General features: G+C 42.7%; 1 protein-coding gene across 6 annotated transcripts in view; it reads right to left on the reverse strand.

Moving 5' to 3' along the window:
• The window catches only part of LOC119402567 (uncharacterized), a 52047-nt gene that overhangs the window by 17620 nt on the left and 18727 nt on the right, over positions 1 to 15700 (reverse strand). For 2 of the 6 annotated variants that reach the window (XM_037669716.1, XM_037669713.1), the window contains exon 1: positions 704 to 980. The exons of 3 other annotated variants lie outside the window; for them this stretch is intronic. In XM_037669716.1, the coding sequence (XP_037525644.1) occupies positions 704 to 809 (106 nt within the window). In that variant the 5' untranslated portion in view covers positions 810 to 980. Of the gene's footprint in view, positions 1 to 703; positions 981 to 4464; positions 4657 to 5845; positions 5906 to 9530; positions 9567 to 15700 lie in introns of those variants that run through there. One more of the 6 variants, XR_005185821.2, reaches the window with a different exon arrangement.

Raw genomic sequence — 15700 nt, forward strand, 5'->3', positions numbered from 1 at the left:
GACAGACAACAATGAGATTCCCGGCGAACGAAAGAACATAACCAGGCATAGCGAGGCATACCTAGAGGTGCCTAAAGGAGCAGACTATGCGCAAGGCATATATGACCCAAATTAAAGTGACCACATAAAGCGCGTGGTGTGGTTGGCGAAACAATAGTGCGTGCAAAATCCAGCGGCTGTTGAATCGTATGGATTTGTCTTCAGTGGTTTGTCTTCATGCGGAAGGCTTACATTCAGCTCCACGATAGAACAACATTTAGCTTAAACACCATCATCGTGGTTTTCTTACAAAGCAACAGCTTCGCGAGTTGAGGTGTTATGGTTCTGACACCCGGAGAGGTGGCTGCTTCATTGAAGGGGGAAGAACGCCTGATTCACTGGATGGGGAAAGAAGCCACGGACGGCCGTTACATGGTGAAGTGCAAGTATGGTGTTTTGTGTTCGAACCACATTATACTAGCGTTGAGCTAAATATTGGCTATGTGGTCCGAAAAAAATCTTTAAATAGCTTTATTATATAGACGATGTCTATCGCACTCTAAACGATGATGCGAACTAAGTTTTATGTGTGTGCGTATTATATTACGGCCTTAAGTTGGCTGTGTTGTCAAGTACCCCCACCTGAATGAACTTGTGATTACACATGCATGTATTCTTTAAACTTATTAATATGGTCTTAAAACAAAAATAAGTAAATACCTACCGGTTTTAGGAGTTACTGCAATCACATGCGTCGGCCCTTGGTCAAACGCGGACAGCACAGAGAATAGGCCTAACAAAAAAGGAAGCTTTGCACAAGAGACCAGCATGACTGCCCCTTACTTGGAAAGCGCGCATATGTGATTACATTTGCAGGCTGTTTATCTTTGCCTAGAGAATGTGGATTAAACAATACAAGATCTTGACTTGAACTGCGATGTCGGCCTGGAAATCGGAGCCTTATTTCTAAAGGAAAAACATCAGGAGAATATAAAGTTAACCGAGTTGTTGAAATATGGTGGAGCGATGTGCGAGCACTGCAGGATGTTTCAAGCAAATAAAATAATTTTTTTTCTCTCATTAATCATTTGCACCTCTTTTGTCTTTAGCGTCAACTGGCTTGCTGCAGAACGTGCGTACTTTTGTGGACGTGATTCTAACCTTCGCAGCGTTTCGTCATTCCTGAAGCAGATGGTCCTGGCAGCTAGCATTCTTGTGGGATCACATTTGTCGAAAGCAGTCATGCGCTCCACGGTGATGAACCGATCGTATTTAAAATGAATGACATAATAAAAAAACTAGAATGAAAACGGCATCAGCAATTTTCCTCAATTCGCACATTATATTCTTTTGAGGCACTCTTTAGCATTCAAAAACGTTATAAAACTTACCTTCGATTTAATTGCTGCCAAAAATACAGCAAGTAATTTGCATTCATTAGAAACAGTACAATGATCATTGCAAATGGCGCAGTCGATTGATGTAAAACAAACGAAGAGCTACAGGAATGTGCATGGGTGAAAAATGCAATCACAGTGATAGAGGATATGATGTACCGCGGTTGGCTTATATTACCACGTCATTCTCTAACCATAAAATTTATTTTCTCATTCTGAACTCACACAATGAGTACTGATACAACGAATGCACTTGATATTGCTAAAGATAGCTTGGTTACTCAAGGTTCTCAGCTTTATGGTGTCGTTTAGGCATTTATCGTGTCAGGTCGCTAAGACATTGCATTGAAGTGGAGCTGGGCGAAAAATGAATGAAATATAAATTTAAAAATTATCTATGCCCTGCATGCACCACCCTCGTATCACAGGCCGACACCGATAAATTAGATAAACGAACAAACTTGACTAAAATTTCGATTAAAAAAGAGAAAATAAAAAAAAAAAGTTTGACTCCACCTCCTAACGAAAGCAGCTCCAAGGAAAATAAACCCTGGGTTACATACTACGGTTTCTCGTCATCTTGTCTTACAACTGTTTTTATGCAATGAATTTCCCATGAGCTCCATTCTTGTTTTTACCTCTTACAGCGAAATGTTTGACATTTACAGGGTGCCCCTTCAGTGGGAAATTTGAGAACAAATTTGGACAATAAAATGGAGCAGGGCAACTTATCTTGATATCCCTCCTCAATGCTTCTACGATTTATTTACATCCTATGTTGCGCAAGATGCCTCAGCAAGGCTCGATGACGTTCTTTGCAGTTTAGCACGTCTGGCACGAATGAAAATGAACGGCGATTCGAAGGCCGCAATGCGTAATAATGAAAATTTCGCAATAAACTTCATTCTGAAGCACTGTCAAGCCGTGCATTAGACCTACATGCGTTTGTATCACTTAAGCAGGATATAAGAAGGTTAGTCGAGATTGTCCTGATTTAGACACAATTACGCAACACTGGTCATCGTTAGCGAGCCGGAAATCATATTGCCTTATAGAAACCACTACTGAGCTGTGTTTGATATTCATTTGAGGATGGTTTGAAATAAGACACCTTCAATGGCTTCGCAAAAAGTTTGGGCTTGACCAACATATGTTCAATTGTTCTTCTGTTCAGTAAATCATCGAAACATGTCGTTTACCAAAATAATGCTCATATACTGCTGTGTCAGTACTCAATGCCTGTGTATGCAGGAGCGGGAGTCATATAGCATGAAAATCAGCTACACTTTGTCTCATTCATTCTTTCAGCTGAGCCTTGATTAGCGATGTTTTCACCGTAAAGCCTATGTGCCAAATAGGGCAAACAAAATTATTACTGAAGTTCCACGGAAGAACGCCGAGTGCAGACGTCCATAGCATACAGGGGTAGTCAAGGGCAGGACCGGTGGACCGTGGTTTCTATTTTCTTGCTGCAGTAACCAAAGCAACGCAAGTAAGTTTAGCGTCAGCGTGCACAGCTGTGTGTAGAACTGTACTACAGCCCAATCCTTAAAGAAAGCTTCTCTTCAGGGTATAGCACTTGTGCGAAAAGTGTTTTAAGGTACGTATCATTCATCGAAAGCTATGAACGCGTCCCAGCAACTGAAATGGCATGAGAGAATAAAGGTATTTGAAATGACTTGGCAAAATAACTGTATCGTTTAGGCATTATGAATGCCTCGTCGAGGAATAAAGATGTGGCTATCAAGATCTTGCCTGCAATGAAGAACAGATTACCCAGTTGGGAAGGCACTTGTTTGCGTAGGGTGTGCGGCCTGGTTAAAATCCAGCCCTACCAGGAAATTTTATTTTGTTATAATCGTTTATTTGATTATTTCGTACGTTGTTTGTAATGCATCACATTTTCCCACTACATCATAGAGGGCGTCAGATGTCCAACTTCAATGCTTCAAAATACACCACTGCTGCAGAGGTGGCGCTGTAGTTTTTTGTCTAGGAACGCAGCGCTTGGCAAGAAATGTAATAGCTCTGATGTCAAACACGCATCATCCCTTTCCCAGACATATATTTCAATATGCGTTGGCCTTTCCTTCCCCTTCATTGTTCCTTCGTTGTCGCAAGTTTTCGATGCTTCTCCTATACATTTCAGTCGGGCAAGGATTGCGCAAAACGTGTGCAAGAACGCTCATCAAAAATGCAGTTCTACCCTCGCAGAAGCAAGCCATCTTGCCAAAGACATCTTGTTAAGCCATCATGTCAAAAACTCGCTGAACATTTCTTAGACCCTCCAAGACGGCATATTGAGATCGGGCATACCGCCTAGAGCGTGTAGACGACGGTTTGACATTCTCAAATTGTCAGCGCTTCTTTCCCATATCTCCACATGCCAAGGCACTAAGCACATGGCTTTACCGCTAAGCAGCATACTTACACAAACGTAAACAGTGAACTATGGCCCATCGCTACAAAGATGTAACCTTATAGTATATTGGGCGTGCTGCTCGGGCTCCTTTGCTGTATCTCAATTACGCCGCTCAATGTAACTTTGTATTATGACAGTATTGGGGCGAATTCTCGGCAACCATAAGATAAGTGTTCAACGGAGCACTGCTGTCCCTTGCGTACTGTTTGTATATTGTCGATTTCATTTTCACTACCATAAAGCCAAGAACAAAGCGTCAAAGCATCACATTCATAAGAACAATATCACTACTGGAGAGTTTCATTGCCGCTATGGAAGTGCGCTTCCACATTTATTACCACGATTAGCATCTGCATGTGCGAGGTTTTCTGCATCACCTTCTCATGGAGTAACTCACCTGATCATTTCTTCGATATTAAATGGGAGACATAATCACGCCGCGCATTCGTTCATGCACCTACCAGATCTTCCCTCTATAAGTAAGTTTTCTCCGCAATAATAAGCTGAAAGCTCCGAGCATTTATTTTTCTGCAAGGTGAAGTAACGGTAAATCACGCCACATACCTTCGCAAGAGGTAAAAGGAGGCAGGTAACTTACTTAAAGTTAGTTGCCATGAAAGTGGCGCGCACTAAATGGCGTAGAAAGAACGTAAACATTGTGAGAAATACATAATGACGATATTTTATTAGCCCGAAATTGCCATGGCACAGACGAGCGGTGTTCGTACAGTGCTGAAAAAAACTAAATTGTGCAGCTTCCAAACTTGCTTTAAGTTTCTGCTGAAAGTTGACCTGCAGCGTCCAAACTTGCTTCGAGTTTCTGAGTGGTGCATATTGATAGTGCGGCAATGAATTGTTCTGTGATGAGAAAAAGAGAAAGTGAAAGCAGGTGGAATGTGGAGAACATCCTCTCTGTCAGTACGCTCCAAGTTTTTTAGTATTTGCTATTCATAGAGTCGAAATGTGTTTACTAAACTGTAAGCATATAGTTGGTGCGCAAATGATTACTCGAATTGCGAAGAAGTAAAGGGTGACAGACGTAGTGAATCCGTTGTTTTTTTTTTTTTTTACTTCTGAGTTCGTATGTTACTGCGCTGTAAATTTGGCACCGAACAATACGTACTCATCCAAAAAAGGGACCCAATTAAAAAGAGAAGCAGAACAGAAGACGCTGCATCCTTATCATTGTCGATGTTGGTATCGTCGGTCAGGAATGTGTGTCTCAGGAAAAAATGGGTAATATATTACACATCAGTAGTTATTTTCCGGCGTTTCATAAAGCACGTGAAACAATATATATTTGCCAAAGAAGTGCCTTCGTCACCTCACCCCTGTCTCTTTTTTGTAATTTCCCAGGTTCATTATAACCCACTGCTGTGGCAAAAAAGCGTAAACTTAGACACGAGAGAGTAGCTACAACAGGTTCTAAAATTTTGGAGGAAATTTTTTTTTTACTATTCAGCTTTTTTTCATCATAGATTTAATGCGGCTAAGCGCTGGCGTTGTAAATAAATACTCTGAAACATATAACTGCGGTGCCTTCATGTGCCGTGTGGAAGTTATCTAATGATTAGATGAGCGCTTGCCGGCCACACTAAAAAGGAGATATTTTGGCATAGCATAATGATGTTATTTACGACGAACAATAATTATAATAATAATATCTTAGGGTTTGCTTTCTGAAACCACAACATGACTATGAGGGACCCCGTAGCGGAGGGCTCTGGAGATTTTGACCATCTGGTGTTGTTTAACATGCACTGACCTGGCACAGCACAAAGGCGTCTACTACTTCGCTTCCATCGAAATGAGACTGCCGTGGCCAGGGTCGAGCAAGCGACCTTCGGGCCTACGACGAATACTCATGCAGACACTGTCATGTTATGAATATCTAGGGAAGATACGCAAACATTTCATATGCATAATTGGACAGTTGGCATCATTGTTCGTATATTAACAATGGACGCAACAAAAGAGTTCTGAAGCTGCATAGAACGTTCTTGTCATATTGCTATTTGATGGGCACGAGTGAATGCACGATACCTACCCTGTCCGGTAGTTCTCATTCAGAAATGAGCATTATTGGGGGCACCGCGAGGCCAGAATCCTGTAAGATAACAATTCAGATATCAAGAATGCAAGTTCACAAAAACAGAAATAACGTTGCTGAAACACGCAATAGATATTTTTAAACACGAAAGTGCTTGATCCCGGGACCCGCCAAGGCTTCATTGACGTATTTTCGTCAATGACATGACGTTGATACAATGCATGCTAACTCATGGAAGCGAAAAAAAAAAAGAACAGAAGAAAAATTTCCTCCGCCTGGTGTCGAACCCAGGTCTCTCGGTCCGCGACGGTGGGTACCCGGTGCTCTACGAACTACGTTACCGAGGCTTTTTTTCTTCTTTATTACCCATAGTTTTAAATTTCATGTCAGAAAGATGCATATTCAACTCAAAAAATACAAACACGCATAAAAAACGCCAGGCCTGCGCGAAAACCGCAGCACAGTCACAGCGAAAGCTGGAAGAGCGGCGTTTCTAGAGCCCGTTAAGCTCTCTTGGGGCTACAATACAAGTACACTAGAAAGGTACCCACTACGCCATAAATCACAATTTTTGTGAAGTTTGTAAGCACCTACTAAGCCATTATTCTTCATTCTGCGGAGAAGCGAGGCACCAGCTACACGTCTGTAAGGCATTATGTTCACTTTGTTCACGCGACGACTGATGACGATGAAGAATTATGGCTCAGCCCTTTGTAATGGGTTGGAATCTTTAAACGGCCCACCAGGTATGTAATTTGCATTGGGTGACGCCCGGTCGCTATTTCCCTGTCCCGTCATGCTGTATAACATACGTTGACGTGGGAAAGAGACGGGGGGGGGAGCGAAGAACTTTACTGAGACCCCGAGGAAATGGATCATGCGCTTATGGGCTTCCTTGGCAACCAATCCAAGTGCACTTACGAGGAACCCACTACGCTATAAATAATTGTAATTTTTGAGAAGTAGGCCAGCAGGCACTCTGCCATTTTTTTCATTCTACGGAGAGCGTTGGTACCTGTTAAACCCTTGTAAGGCATTATGGGCACTTTGTTGATGCTGTGCCTGAAGATGAAGAATTATGGCAGGGTCCTTTGTAATGGGTTGGAAGAATTCAACAACCTGCTCGTTGCGCAATTCGCATTGTGTGACGCCTGGTTACAGAATTCGCGTTGTGCTACGCTTGGTGCTTATTTTACTCTTCTACCACGCTATATTGCATATGCTAATGTGGTTTCTTCCCGACATGAAGCCTGTATAGGACCTTTTAGCAAAGCAGTTTCAAGCACCGGCATGGCTCAGAGGTTGAATACTGGGCTCCCACGCAGAGGACCCAGGTTCGAACCTCGTTCCATCCTGGAATTTATTTCTTATTTAGTTTTTTTTTCTTATTTCGAGCGATACTGGTTACGGACACCGGCGGCGGCGGCGGCGGCGGCGGACAACTACGGCGCCAAAAACGGCCGGTGAAATGATCTCATAACAGCTTTCGCTGTAAAATCATGGTGCTATTTAGAAGTGCCAACCTGTCGAAGATTTAAAACCGCTTAAACGAAACCAGCTCATCTAACATAGACATTCATATTAGTGGTTCTTCCTGAACTCGATAGCTTTCTCTTAAATACAGTGCACATTCGATGAAATACTCTCTATCGGAACGAACTTTTAGATCAGCATTTTGTACATGCATTCTCTTTTTGCATATAGTGTACATGCACTACGCCACCGAGGCGTATGCACGAAGTTCGGGCGCGTGCACGAGTTTCCAGAATCGCGCCTTATATCTCTGTCAGAGGTGAAGTGAAGTACTGCGTCATTACGCTAACGAGCCCCGTAGGGAGCGATTTGGTGAAGACGCAGTTAGAGTGTGTAGATGTCAGCGAGCAAAGCTGGCCGTGCTAGCATCGAGGTGTTGACGTTGACGCAGATACATTATTTGCTTTTCGCTTCGTGTTAGCGTGTGACGGCTCGCTGTTTGAGTAGTGCGGCTTCCACATGCTCCAATTGTGTTTCTCTGCCGGCTACTGCTTCCAGCTGGATAGCACCAACTAATAAAACTGCCGCAACAAGCGCCGTGGAAAAGCAACGATGTCGACGCGGGAATGTTGTGCCTTGAGGGAGCCAGACAGAAGCCAGCGGGACGTGGAACGTCTTCGCACGTTCGCGGCTCAAGCTACGAATCTCTACCTCCCGTGCTGCTGAAGCGCAGTGTATGCATGAGCACATGTATTGGTTACCCTATCACTCGGGCGCGCACATTATGCCGTGTATCTCCTCAATTACCGACGCTTCGAAGAAGTGCAGGTCCAGTACCAGTGTTTATTATGTGCTTCTTCATGCTCTCCTTGTACGAGATTGAATATATGCTGTGTCAAGGGTATATGTTCACAACTTCAGCTAGCACAACGGTTAAAGCATGATCATGGGCGTTAGTCGTCGCGATGGACATGTCATTAGGCGTCAACGTGGGTCCACCCGCGTCAAACTATGCTATATCTGCCAAACACCATTAGACATTGTACGAGCTCTCACAGATCAATGCACAATAAACACTCAGCTACGTCAATGAATACACGAGTCACTTGCGTGTTACACCGATTGCTATGACGGAGGGATCAGCCACGTCTTTTTGTTCCACAGTCCACAAGTACAAACGCTAAGCCGCGCAAATTGTTGACGTATTACTTACACGAGAAAAGATCTAATAGAAAATCTTAATTACATGGGCCGACGGGGAACTCAGGAATTGTGGGAATATAAGAAAAAAAGGTACGATTTTTTGTACAACGGAGAAATAATATAAAATATTCACGCGAATTAGACCGCATGAATAAAACTAATCAAGGGTGACATTTTTTGCAGTGTTTGGAAACTCCGACGAGCTAAAATACAATTGCTTCACTGTGTTCTTTTTTCTTTGGTGGTGTGTGTGTGTTGGGGAGGGGGGCTGCGCCAATAGCATTGCGCAAAAAACTAGACCACACAAGTCTCTGTAAAGTAACGGTGCATCAAGTGATCAACGGTAGTTCAATTAGGCTGCATGTCTGCGTGCTTTATGGTAAACTATGCAGGTAATTTATGAGGTTCAAACGCCAATTATATATAATATATATATATATATATATATATATATATATATATATATATATATATATATATATATATATATATATATATATATATATATATATATATATAGTATATATATATATATATATATATGTATATATATACACAGTGTCATGTATACATGAAACTTTCTTTAGCGCAAATAATGCGATTGGGGTTCCTGAAGACGTCTCGAACTTTGCAAGCCGCATTTGTTGCCGAAACTCAAAGATTAGCAATTTTGTTAAATAATCCTAATTAAAATTACTTAATTAACAAACGAAAAATTGTGTGTAGTGCGCAAGGTGACTGTCAGTAATTTGCAACTGATGCTAGTTGCCTGCCTCTAATATTACATTTTTGAACCCTTGGCTAATTGGCTAAAGATAGCTGGGACACCTGGTACATATATATATATATATATATATATGTGTGTGTGTGTATGTGTGTGTGTGTGTGTGTGTGTGTGTGTGTGTGTGTGTGTGTGTGTGTGTGTGTGTGTGTGTGTGTCAGCTGTCCTCGCGAACTTGTTTTGATGCTTCCCTTGAGCCGCCTCGCATATTAGCAGGATACATACCACGACGTTGCCCTGGTACAGGAGGATGGCGTGGTCCTGCAAGATGATTTGTCATACATGAACTCTTGGAAAGGGCGAGAAGAATATATCATTCAAAAAAATCATTATAAAATCAGGCCAAACGTCGTCATAAAAGAACAGAATCCTGAATGGACAGCAAACCCCACCTAGGCCAGTTCTGCGTGTCTTGATGTGCGGTACATGCTTATACTGGATGTGAAGGAATACAATTTCAGTATCATGTTGGCTGACGGCAAGCCTGGGCGTTGTCGTAAATTAGAAAGGTGGTACAACATTCAATGAGACGAGCAGGAAGATTATTTATACGTCTGCGCCGGAACACTGGACACGACTACCCATTGCTCGCAAACGCAAACGCCTATATAGTATTAAGGCGATAGCCTTATATGCCTCATCAAACGCGATGTTTGATCGTCAGGGTCGACGTGCCGCGTTTACGGCGTGGGGGAAGAGTGATGCAAAAAATGATCATAATGTGATGACGTCTCCATATGACGTCACCATGGCGTCACAGATCGCCAAAATTTGTGACGTCTTCATGACTTCAAGAATTTTGGCGTGACGTGATGTCACACGATACCGTCATCACATGGCATCGTAGCTTGGTCAAAAGTGGGCAGATCACGGTGTTATTACAAAACCAGGGGAGGCGCCTCCGATTGTGAATGCAATGCAACACCACGCTAGGTGTGCAAAACTTTCGGAAGGGTGCGGCGAATGATCAATGCATCGACTGAGAAAAAGAAGATGGATTTCGCCTGCGACTCGTCGTACGTGAGTGTCTAAGGGACCCTGTCAGTTTTATTCCATACAAGTTGCTGCACCTATGGAAGACGCTCTCGTGCTTTAGTTAAGACTTTTGTGAGGGTTAAGAAAAAGGGGCTATTATGTCGAAAATCAAATCGATCTTGTTCAATCAACCTATATATATATATATATATATATATATATATACAGGAAAAAGGTATGCGCTTCTAAAAACTGTTTATTTGTCGACGTTTCGATCGGAGACAGATCTTCAACAAATCGATCTTGTGCAATCAACCTATATATATATCTCCGATCGAAACGTCGACAAATAAAGTTTTTTAGAAGCGTATACCTTTCACCTAATTATTTTACGGCAACCGAAGACAGACTCTTCATAATCTACGTACTATATATATATATATATATATATATATATATATATATATATATATATATATATATATATATATATATTACATATGCGATATGTGTAAGATCCGGCCCCACATATACAGGAATCATAGTGCATAGGTATAGGTAAAAGAGCGCTGATCTTCGTATACTAGGCAAGAGCAAGAACACTGTGGCACGTGCACTATTGGAGGCCTACTTTATCAAAGCAAAAAGAGATGCTCGAATCAGTGATACGCATGTTACCCTGTGTATAGCAGACGCCCAATTTTAAATGCGAAGCATTTCTTAGCGAACCTCAGGCACTTTGGGCGTTTCTATCTACGTATCTATCTATCTATCTATCTATCTATCTATCTATCTATCTATCTATCTAGCCGCCTACGTCTGGGCGCTCTCCTGGTCGTCTCCATAACTTCTAATGTACCAAAATCGGCATAGCAGGGGCTCAGTGTATGGTGAACACGATTCACTGGTAACGACATGAATAACGCAAAATACCAGTCGCGTACGTCATGAAACCCTTTCTATCAGTCACGTGTGGCACATACCCGCATACCAGAGTTTATGTTATGCGGGTATGTGCCACAGGTGATACAAAGTATCAACCAACACAGTAAACGCGAACACACACATTGACACGCAAGGAAAGTGATAATAATAATAACTCTAGGGGCTTTAATTTGGCCATCTGGTATTATTTAACGTGCACCGAGATCGCACAGTACACGGGCATCTAGCATTTTGCATCCATCAAAATGTGACCGCCGCGGCCGGGATCGAACCCACGACCTTCGGATCAGCACCGGGCACCGTAACCGCTACACCACCGTGGCGGACACAAGGAAAGTGAGGAAGCTGAAAACAGAACACCTCTGGAAGACGCTCAACTACCATGCAGTCGTTCACGAGGTCCGCAACGTGGACCACGTCGATCACGCAAAAACTGGGGTGAATGCGTCCTACAACAAACCTGCCGAGAGAACCAGGCCGCTCATCATTATCGGTGACTTCAACATTGGTTTATCAAGACCCAACAATGACTGGCCTTTATACTGCGTGAAAGACGGTTTGAATGTGGACAGGGCACCAAAAGACCTCGCTCCCACGTGCAGGACAGGAGGCGTCATAGATCATTTCATCGTCAGAGGCATCCAGGATTTCCACCAGCTGTGCTATACCATGCACGTCACTACACTTAGACCTCTCGTAGCCGCGATCACGAACAGATCCTATTACAAGTCCGGTCGAGGTGCTGGTGCTCACTAATCACGGTGAGGATGACGTTGTTGAAAACCTGTCAAGAACCCCTTCTATACACACACACGGGTTCGTGAAACGTGCGTGCGTTCCCGTCATAACAGATTAGTATAAGCATAACAACTGTAAACCAACTGTAACAACTGCAATTGTGACTGTAACGTGCGTGCAGTGCGCCTGCGTGTGCCCCTTCGCTGAGTGTATATCTAGGGGAACTTTCCTGAATGAAGCTTAGTTACGAGTAACGCCTCTTCTGTTCATTTGTGTTTCGTCTTTGTGCTGTTCGGATTCGCGCTATCCAGTATTGAAGAATATAAACACTACATATGAGCTTACCGCGTCTGGTGATGCTAACACCCATGTTGCTGTTGTCATCGCTACGCAACTGTAAACAACTGGGTATATAATGCATATGCGACTCAGCAGCATATGAGTGTGCGTTACCACTTCCACATTTCTCTAGCGTCATTCCTTAACGTTTCGCTGAATGTGAAAAATTACGCCACAGTCACCATCCCGCGCATGCTTCGCATAACATCCACTCCCATGGTACGTGGGATCTGCCGAATTTTTTTGAAACCGTATATTCATAAACGTGTGACTGTACATCGTTATTCTGCGCAAAAAAAAAAAAAAACTGCGCACTTGTCTGAAATGTATTCAAAATGGAGCCTATCTTGAATTAAATCCAGTTGCAAGTGACGCTCTTTCCTGTCCTCCTGTTTTTTTTTTCTTCACCTTGGCTGCGTCCTCACCTTTTGATTAACATGAACCAAATAGACAAGAACACCATGTTGTACTAACACACGCGCACGCGCACACACACACACACACACACACACACTACATATATATATATATATATATATATATATATATATATATATATATATATATATATATATATATATATATATATATATATATATATATTGCAACAAGCGTGTTCTCCCACAAACACTTGTTATTATTATGTAGAAGGCGTGAGTCAACCAAGCTGGTTCAGGCAGAAACCCGGCGTGCAGAACCACACGAACGTCAACGTCTTCTTTCACGCTGGCACAGAGCTGACACCGATATGCTCCGGTACAATATATATATATATATATATATATATATATATATATATATATATATATATATATATATATATATATATATATATATATATATATATATATATATATCGGCCCCAGCTGCCCGGTGACAAAGCGCTGCTGACAACCTTTCAAGCCTACGAGCAATGAAGCGGGGTTTGTTTCTACGGATCGATGGAGAAACGCCCATTAAATATCTGCGGGAAATGCACTACTTTTATGTGTAACAATGTATCTCTTTGATAAGTGTGAGGTATTGGGGTTGTGAGTTTGAAAAACGCCGTGAAATCTTACTTGCATGACAATGAGTGTTCGGGTAGCCACGTAAGCCGCTGAGTGATGACAGCATTTCCCGCGTGTATGCAGTGGTGAAGCTTGATCGGCATCTCCAGCGTACTAAACAAAATCAAGCTAACATGACAGTTCACATGTAATACTGGTGTTCTTGAATGTTCCGTCTTGCGGCGTAAATAGTGTTTTTATATTTCTAAATTTCGCTCGCAAGTAATTGCCTTACAACTACAACTGTTTCTGTGCAACTTCTTGCTGCCATTGAAGCTTTTACAATGCTATCCTTACCATAATTGGTAAATTTTGAAATGTGAAGCATTTCTTAGCGAACCTAAAGCATTTTGAGCGTCTCTATCTATCTATCTATCTATCTATCTATCTATCTATCTATCTATCTATCTATCTATCTATCTATCTATCTATCTATCTATCTATCGATCGAGCCGACTACGCCTGGGTGTTCTAGTACGCCACAGCTTATTGACAATTTATATCTACCAAAGAATGGTGAGAACAGACAATCGTAACCTAAAAGCGAGAGCGTTAAGAACAACCGACATCGGTAGCGTTGACCCGATAAATGTAAAGAATAAATTCAGGATCTGAGCAAGAAAACCCAAGCATTTCGCAAGGCAGTCAGGTGTTCTACCACAGAGCCGCACCGGGTCCTAAAGCCACTTTGGAACAAATGCTCTATGCAGGCGTAACGTCAGCGCAACGTAAATTGCGGTAATTGTGGCTATCAAATTTTATAACAAAGCAATGAACATTGCATATTTACTCCTGTCATACAGGCGCCATGTCAGGTTAACATCTATTGTGTTTGCATTGCTGAGTCTGCGTTTACAGCAGTCTAATAAACAGTGCATCTGTATTCCTATGATTCAGCAAGCTATATTCAAGCGTTGCTGACATCGGAGAAATAGGCTAACGAAAGTTACATATAATATCCACACCATCGCACCGTAAAGTGGACTTTGTTTCAATAATGCTGGCGTCTGCACTGTGCTTTAACGTGAGTCCTGACGTTAGGTCAGACCATAAGTTACCCTTTAAACGTCAGTGCAGTCGACGTTCCTGTTAAGGCCACGATGTGCACTTACAAAAACACGTCGATTCACCTCCTAACGTTTGGCTCAAAGCGAGAAATGTAGCCTAGACAATCACTGGCCGGCTGCTTTCCATGAAACCGATTCCCACAGGGCGTGGGATCTGCCGAATTGTTTTCTTCTAGTTCTTCATCTGGCGAATTAAAGCAAATCTCAAATCTCCGGGACAATTCCTCGAAGCTGGCACTTCCTATGGGTCTGTTTACAACATCGTTCAGGGATGGTAAGTGTAACGGAAATTATCATGTTTGTGGTTGATAAGGTCAAAGGCAAGCGAGTGACTGCTTCATGAATCATCTGCAAGGTTCTGCAGAGAAAGGTCAAAATTTGCTGGATGCATTGTAAGTAGCGGTAAAACGTGGATACTGCAATTCACGCTGCGATTTGAGCAGCGTAGCATGACGTGGAAATATCCGGGTTTCGCTGTGGCGAAATGTGCCGTTTAGGCGCTATCTTGGCAAAGCGATGTTACTGGTGAATCTTGATTGTCGAGGACCGGCCCTGGTGAATTTCACGCAGCAATATGCAACCATCGATGTGTATTGTAAAACACTATCACGTCTGCTGGCTGAGAACTAGCGAAAACGCCAACGGATTCTCGATGTGGTCAACACGTTTATTCTCCGTGAAAATGCGAGACTACATGTAGCAATCAGAACCACCGACAAGCCCCGCCCATTTAACTGGGAGAGTTAGCAATACCCATCAAAGAGTCAACATTTCTACAGAGCAAATAAGAACAAACGCTTCGGAAACTACGTAGTTCACGTGAAGGCTGCGGAGGCTGGAATGCATTCACGGGTTGATCATTGACAACAGTGCTCACTTGTTCGAAACGGAGGCAGGGTCACCATAGAAACTTGCGAAACAACGTCTTTGAATCCCTTGCAAGCCGATTCCGCCATCTACCTCACCGTGATATATTTGCTACAATAAACTGCCATTTGATCACTTTACTGCTAAGGTATCCGACGGTATGCAACGGTGATAGTGGAACGCTCTATTTACATAAGATTTTCGGCAGATCGCACGCGTTGTGGCAATCGGTTTGATGCGAAGCAGTCGGCCAGTACTTCTATGTTGTATTTCATGGCTTTCAACCAAGCATTACGAGGTGCATCGACGTGTTTTTGTAAGCGTAGTAGCTGTGGGCACATTGTGGGCTTACCAGGCACGTTGACAAACAGTGGCGTTTAAGGGGTAACTTATGGAGCGACGTAACGTCAGCCCT

This window comes from Rhipicephalus sanguineus, chromosome 8, assembly GCF_013339695.2.
Source record: "Rhipicephalus sanguineus isolate Rsan-2018 chromosome 8, BIME_Rsan_1.4, whole genome shotgun sequence".
Lineage (NCBI taxonomy): Eukaryota > Metazoa > Arthropoda > Arachnida > Ixodida > Ixodidae > Rhipicephalus > Rhipicephalus sanguineus.